The 6,000-nt window shown below is 45.8% G+C and overlaps 1 protein-coding gene across 1 annotated transcript in view; it reads left to right on the top strand.

Annotated features, from left to right (window-relative positions):
* Nucleotides 1–224: 224 nt before the first annotated feature.
* The window catches only part of frem2a (FRAS1 related extracellular matrix 2a), a 51,537-nt gene continuing 45,761 nt past the window's right edge, over nt 225–6,000 (top strand). The window contains exon 1 of the mRNA XM_018755450.2: nt 225–5,398. Within this exon, the coding sequence (XP_018610966.2) occupies nt 355–5,398 (5,044 nt within the window). The 5' untranslated portion in view covers nt 225–354. The remainder of the gene's footprint in view (nt 5,399–6,000) is intronic.

Genomic DNA, 6,000 nt, shown 5'->3' with positions numbered 1-6,000 from the left:
TACTGTCATCCACACAATGAGAAAGTTCGGCATTTCTCAAGTCTCCTCACTGTGGCCGTAGCCACTGTTCCCTCCCCCTCGGACCGACATCTCTCCCATCCAATTGGGAGGAAACAAATGAATTCCGCCGTAAAAACTGGCCAATCGTCTCTGAGAGTGGGCGTGTACCTCTGGCCACAGGTTCCCAAGTGCTTGGAGTTTATAACACAGAGAAGTGGCGCTTGGCGGGGAGAATGTGTGTTGTCGGTACAGGTTGGTGTGTGGCGGTTTTTTAGCTTTCAGCGCATCTTTTCTTAACCTTCTCCTCTGGCAGCACGGCGTCGGGGATATATACGCGGTGGCACCTGGTAACAAATGGATGGAAACGCAATTTCAAAGTGGCGCCGGACTCGTTGCACAGCAGCTCCCATGTTATTCTGTCGGTTTCTTCTGCTCTCGCTGAAGCTCTTGGCTGTGACAGGTAGGACGGCGGCGCAGGGCTTTGACAGTTCAGTGCTGTCGTACGCCCTCAGGTCGGAACTTTCGGAGGATACAATTCTGGTGGCAAACAATGGAATACGGGTCCCGTTCGGAAGATCTGTCTACATCGATCCCATCAACGACTTGGTCATTCAGGTGCAGCCGGGAGACAGGTGCAGTATAACCGTCCTGGATAACGATCCGCTGTCACAGAGACCCGGACACCTGTCCCCGAAAAAGTTTCCGTGTGAATTCGGTCCCAACGATGTGAAGTACTCACACTTCGGGTCGAGGAGCCCTTCAAAGGACAGGGTAAGGTTACAGCTCAGGTATGACACCCAGACCGATACCATTATTATCCCGTTTATGATAGAGGTTGAGGTCATTTTCACCCAGTTGGAGGTGTTAGTCAGAAACATGCCTCTCACTGTAGAAAAACTGCTGGGAGTCAGTAACCCTATCGACGGAAAGATCCTCGAGTTCACTTTTGACAGAAACTCGCAGCAGTGCAAGGTGTCGTTGTTAGCCAGCGCCAGCGCGTTGCCCAGGTACGGAAAACTTGTTGGTAAGGGCAAACTGGGGAAAATGATGGATTGCCATGAGTTCATTAGGTCGGATATACGCTACCAGCACACGTTCAGTCACAGGTCTCCAAACAGGGATTATATTCCAATGATGGTGGAATTACAGGACAGGGAGGGAAACCTCATCAAGCAGGAGTTTTTTCAGATAATGGTGCGGATACGAGAGGGGGAGGAAAACACTGCACCCAAGCCCAGCTTTGTAGCCATGATGATGATGGAGGTGGACCAGTTTGTCATGACAGCAATAACGCCTGATATGCTTGCTGCAGAGGACACCGAGTCGAATCCAGATGACTTGATCTTTAATATCACTTCCCCGCTTTCCATCGACGAGGGCTACATCGTGAGCACTGACGATCAGAATTTACCAATAACATCTTTCTATCAAGGTGATCTTAAAGATCTTAAAATTGCCTACAGGCCTCCATCTGTAGACTCAGACACGGAGAGGATTTTTCAGATTGAGTTTGAGGTGGTGGACACCGAGGGAGCTGTTTCTGACACCTTTGCTTTCATGATTGTGGTCAAGCCCATGAACACCTTGGCCCCAGTAGTGACCCGAAACACAGGCCAGCTTTTGTATGAAGGTCAATCCAGGCCGCTGTTCAGCTCACGAAACCTGGAAATCAGTGACGAGGACAATCTGGACGATGTCCGTGTCACAGTTGTTGATGGACTACAGCATGGAGAACTTACTGTTCTGGGCACCAAGAAGAAGTTCTTCACACCAGGAGACCTCAGTCGTGGCACTGTCATCTATCAGCACGATGGCAGCGATACATATAGCGACAACATCATTTTCAGAATGACGGATGGCAGGCATGAAGTGGAATTCCTCTTTCCTATCACAGTTGTGCCAACTGATGATGAGCCACCTATAATTAACGCCAACACTGGACTGGTGCTTTTCAAGAACCAAATGATGCCTATCTCTCCATTGATGCTTAGTGCTGCAGACATTGACTCAGAAGATTCAACCATCAAGTTCACTATCATGCCCCCATTATCCAACATTGGTGAGGTACTGTTGCGACAGTCAGAGGCTCCTGAGGATCCCTCTTCGTGGAAGTTCAATGGAGCTGACCAGATGTATGAGAAGGTGGTGACAGAGTGGCTGCAGCAGGACATTACAGATGGGAAGCTATTCTACAGACATCTGGGGCCCCACAGTACCGAGACAGTGATGGACCAATTTGTGTTCCACGTTCAAGATGACAATGACCCACCAAACCAGTCAGAGGAAAGCACCTTCATTATCAAGGTCCTTCCAATTGATGATATTCCACCTGAGCTCTACCCTGGAACAACCTTGAAAATGATGGTACATGAGTACCAGTTAACCCATTTGCATAAAAAGTTATTGCGGTACACTGATCTGGATTCTGAAGACAGAGATTTAAAATACACAGTTCTACAGCCACCCAGAGATACAGATGAGAATAGCCCTGTTTTACTGGGATCTGTTGTTCTAACAGAGAGCCCTGACACTGAGGTGACTGAATTCACACAGGCACAAATAAACCATCATAAAATTGCATATAGGCCTCCTGATCTGGAACTGGGAATCACAGCCCGTATAGTGCAGTTCCATTACACTGTTGAAGACACAGCTGGAAATACAGTTGCTGGAGTGTTCTCAATTTTTTTGCAACCTGTTGACAACAACCCCCCTCAGATTACCAACACTGGTTTTTCTGTCTATGAGCGGGGGTCACACGTTATCACAAATGCTGAGCTGTATACTACAGATGCTGATACAGACAGCAGCCAAATTACATTCACTCTCAGTCAACCTCCACTCCACGGTCAGGTCCAGTACAAGTTTACCGACTTGACCACAGGTGATGCCTTTAAGCTTGAGGATGTTTCAAATGGCAGGATATCCTACATTCACAATGGGGATGAGTCCACAAGAGATTCATTCCAGCTAGATGTCAGCGATGGTGTTCATGTGGTGACTATCACGGTCAAGGTGACTGTTAAACCCGTAGATGATGAAGCACCAACCTTAAGCCTGCCACCTGGAACCATTGGTTCCCACATAGATGTGTTGGAAAATGGTGCCACAGAGATCACACCCAGTGTTATCCAAGGAAAAGATGAGGACACTGATGACCTCAGGTTAACCTTCATTGTGGAAGATGCCCCAATTTTTGGGGAGATCCTGCTAAGTGGAACACCCTCTAAGAGATTTACGCAGGCTGATATCATTAATGGATTTGTAATTTATGCCCACACCAGTGGTGAGATTGGCCTTAGCACAAAGGAGGACTACTTCAATCTCACGCTCACTGATATGTCAGATGACTGGACAGTGGGAGGAAATAAAGTGAATGGGGTTCGAGTACAGGTCACCATACTCCCGGTGGACAACCAGGTCCCTGAGGTCACAGTTGGACCGATGTTCAGTGTGGTTGAAGGTGAAAAAAATGTAATTGAAGGCCACCAGATTATTGCCAAAGATGCTGACACACCCATCAATGATCTTCTTTGCACAATCATTGTCCAGCCCACATTTGGTTATGTGGAGAACATCTCACCTGCTCCTGGTTCAGAGAAATCCAGGTCCGGAACAGCTATCAGTGCATTTACAATTAAAGACATCAGGCAAGGTCACATCTACTATGTGCAAAGCATTCACCAAGCAGTCGAGCCTGTCGAAGACAGGTTTGCTTTTAGGTGCACAGATGGGATAAATTTCTCTGACCGCCATTTTTTCCCCATCGTCATCATACCCTCCAATGACGAAAAGCCTGAGATGTACATGAGAGAGTTTGTTGTGATGGAAGGCATGAATGTTCTTATTGACACACCTATTCTCAATGGTGCAGATGCTGATGTCCCTCCCAATGAATTGACATTCATCATTACTAAACCTCCTAAACATGGCTTTATCATTAACCAGTTGGCCACTGGTTCTGTATCTGTCACTAATTTCACCCTTGACCAAATAAGTGAGGCCTCAAGTATAATTTATGAGCATGACGACTCAGAGACCTCAGAGGACAGTTTTGACATCATTCTCACAGATGGGAAGTTCACAGTGGAGAAAACGGTCATTGTCATGATCATTCCAGTAGATGACGAAACTCCCAGGATGGCAATCAATGATGGCCTGGAAGCTGAGATTGGGGAAACAAAAATAATTAACAACAAAGTATTAAAGGCAACAGATCTGGACTCTGACGACAGCACTCTCACTTATATAATTCGCTTTGGACCTGGACAAGGCTTCTTGCAAAAGAAAACTCCTTTTGGATTGCTAGAGAACATCACTGTTGGTATGAATTTCACACAAAGAGAGGTGGATCAGAACCTTATTGTGTACACTCATAATGGTCAAGAGGGCATCCGGGATCTTGTCAAGTTTGACGTGACTGATGGGACCAACCCGCTCATAGACCGGTACTTTTACATCACAATCAGCAGCATAGACATGGTGTTCCCTGACGTGGTGAGCAAAGGTGTTTCCCTCAGAGAAGGTGGGAGAGTGACACTCACTACAGATCTGCTCAGCACCAGCGATCTAAACAGTCCAGATGAAAACCTGGTCTTCACCATAACCAGAGCACCTGTGCGTGGGCACCTGGAGTGCACAGACACACCTGGTATGCCCATTGTGTCATTCACTCAGCTACAGCTGGCAGGGAGCAAGATCTACTACATCCACACTTCAGATGATGAGGTCAAAATGGATAGTTTTGAGTTTGAGGTTACAGACGGGTACAATCCAGTTTTCCGCACATTTCGAGTGTCCATTGTAGATGTTGACAACAAGAAGCCTGTCCTCACAGTGCATGGGTTGACGGTGATTGAGGGGGAAAACAAACTGATCACACCCTTTGAGTTGACTGTGGAGGATCAGGATACAGCAGACCACCTACTGAGGTTCACCATCACACAGGTGCCCATCCATGGTCGGCTGATGTTCAACAACACCCGTTCTGTCACTTCCTTTACTAAGCATGACCTTGATGAGAACATGATCAGCTACAAACATGATGGCACAGAATCCACCGAGGACAGTTTCTCCTTCACTGTCACAGATGGCACCCATACTGACTTTTATGTGTTTCCTGACACCGTATTTGAGACAAGAAAGCCGCAGGTGATGAAGATCACCATTTTGTCTGTGGACAACGGCATCCCGCAAATAGTGGTCAACAAGGCTGCCCCAACCTTGAGGGTTCTGTCAACGGGACATCTGGGGTTCATTATTACCAGCAAGTCGTTGAAGGCAGAAGACAGAGACAGCACACAGAATTCTTTGATTTTCAGGATTACTGTGGGCCCAGAACATGGCTACCTCATCAACGTAGGGGAAGGCAATGCCACCATCACTTCATTCACACAAGGTAAAAAAAAAAAAAAAGCATCAATATTAGCTAATTTTGATTCTTTGTTGTAAAAAATACTAAGTAGCACTACAGCACAGTTTCTTGTCATAAATTACATTCTAGAGAGAGCTGCTTCATTTTATTTCATGAGACAAAATGTAGTATTTATTTGTTTAGCAAATGAAAGTGACTTGTTAATGTGTTTTTAGATTGTCCAAATTAATCATGTTATTCATCTTATACAGCTGTACTTTTCCTATAACAAATCTGGATAATTGCCTAGATCAGGGCACCAGCAGCAGTTGCCCTTCTGGGATTTAACACTGCAACCTTTCAGTCATCAAGTTTAATCTCTTAGCTGTGAAACCAGTACTGCCCTGCTACCACTTTGACCACACAGACACACAAAGCTGTTATTCCCCCATTGTCTAATAAGCAATAAATCACAAGTTATGTTTTGAAGGAACCATGAAAATGTTTTCATAATACTGGTGAATAAGCCCTGTATCTTCATTAGTTATTTAAAAAATGTGGATCATTACAGCTCCAATACAACATTTACTGGCTGTATACAGTTGATTTCATTGATCATATCGGCAGTGTTTGTGTGGGAAAAAATG

The sequence above is a fragment of the Scleropages formosus genome, chromosome 4, assembly GCF_900964775.1.
Source record: "Scleropages formosus chromosome 4, fSclFor1.1, whole genome shotgun sequence".
In the NCBI taxonomy this organism is placed as follows: domain Eukaryota; kingdom Metazoa; phylum Chordata; class Actinopteri; order Osteoglossiformes; family Osteoglossidae; genus Scleropages; species Scleropages formosus.
The sequence above is the reverse complement of the archived record's forward strand: the minus strand, read 5'-3'. Positions and strand labels throughout refer to the sequence as shown.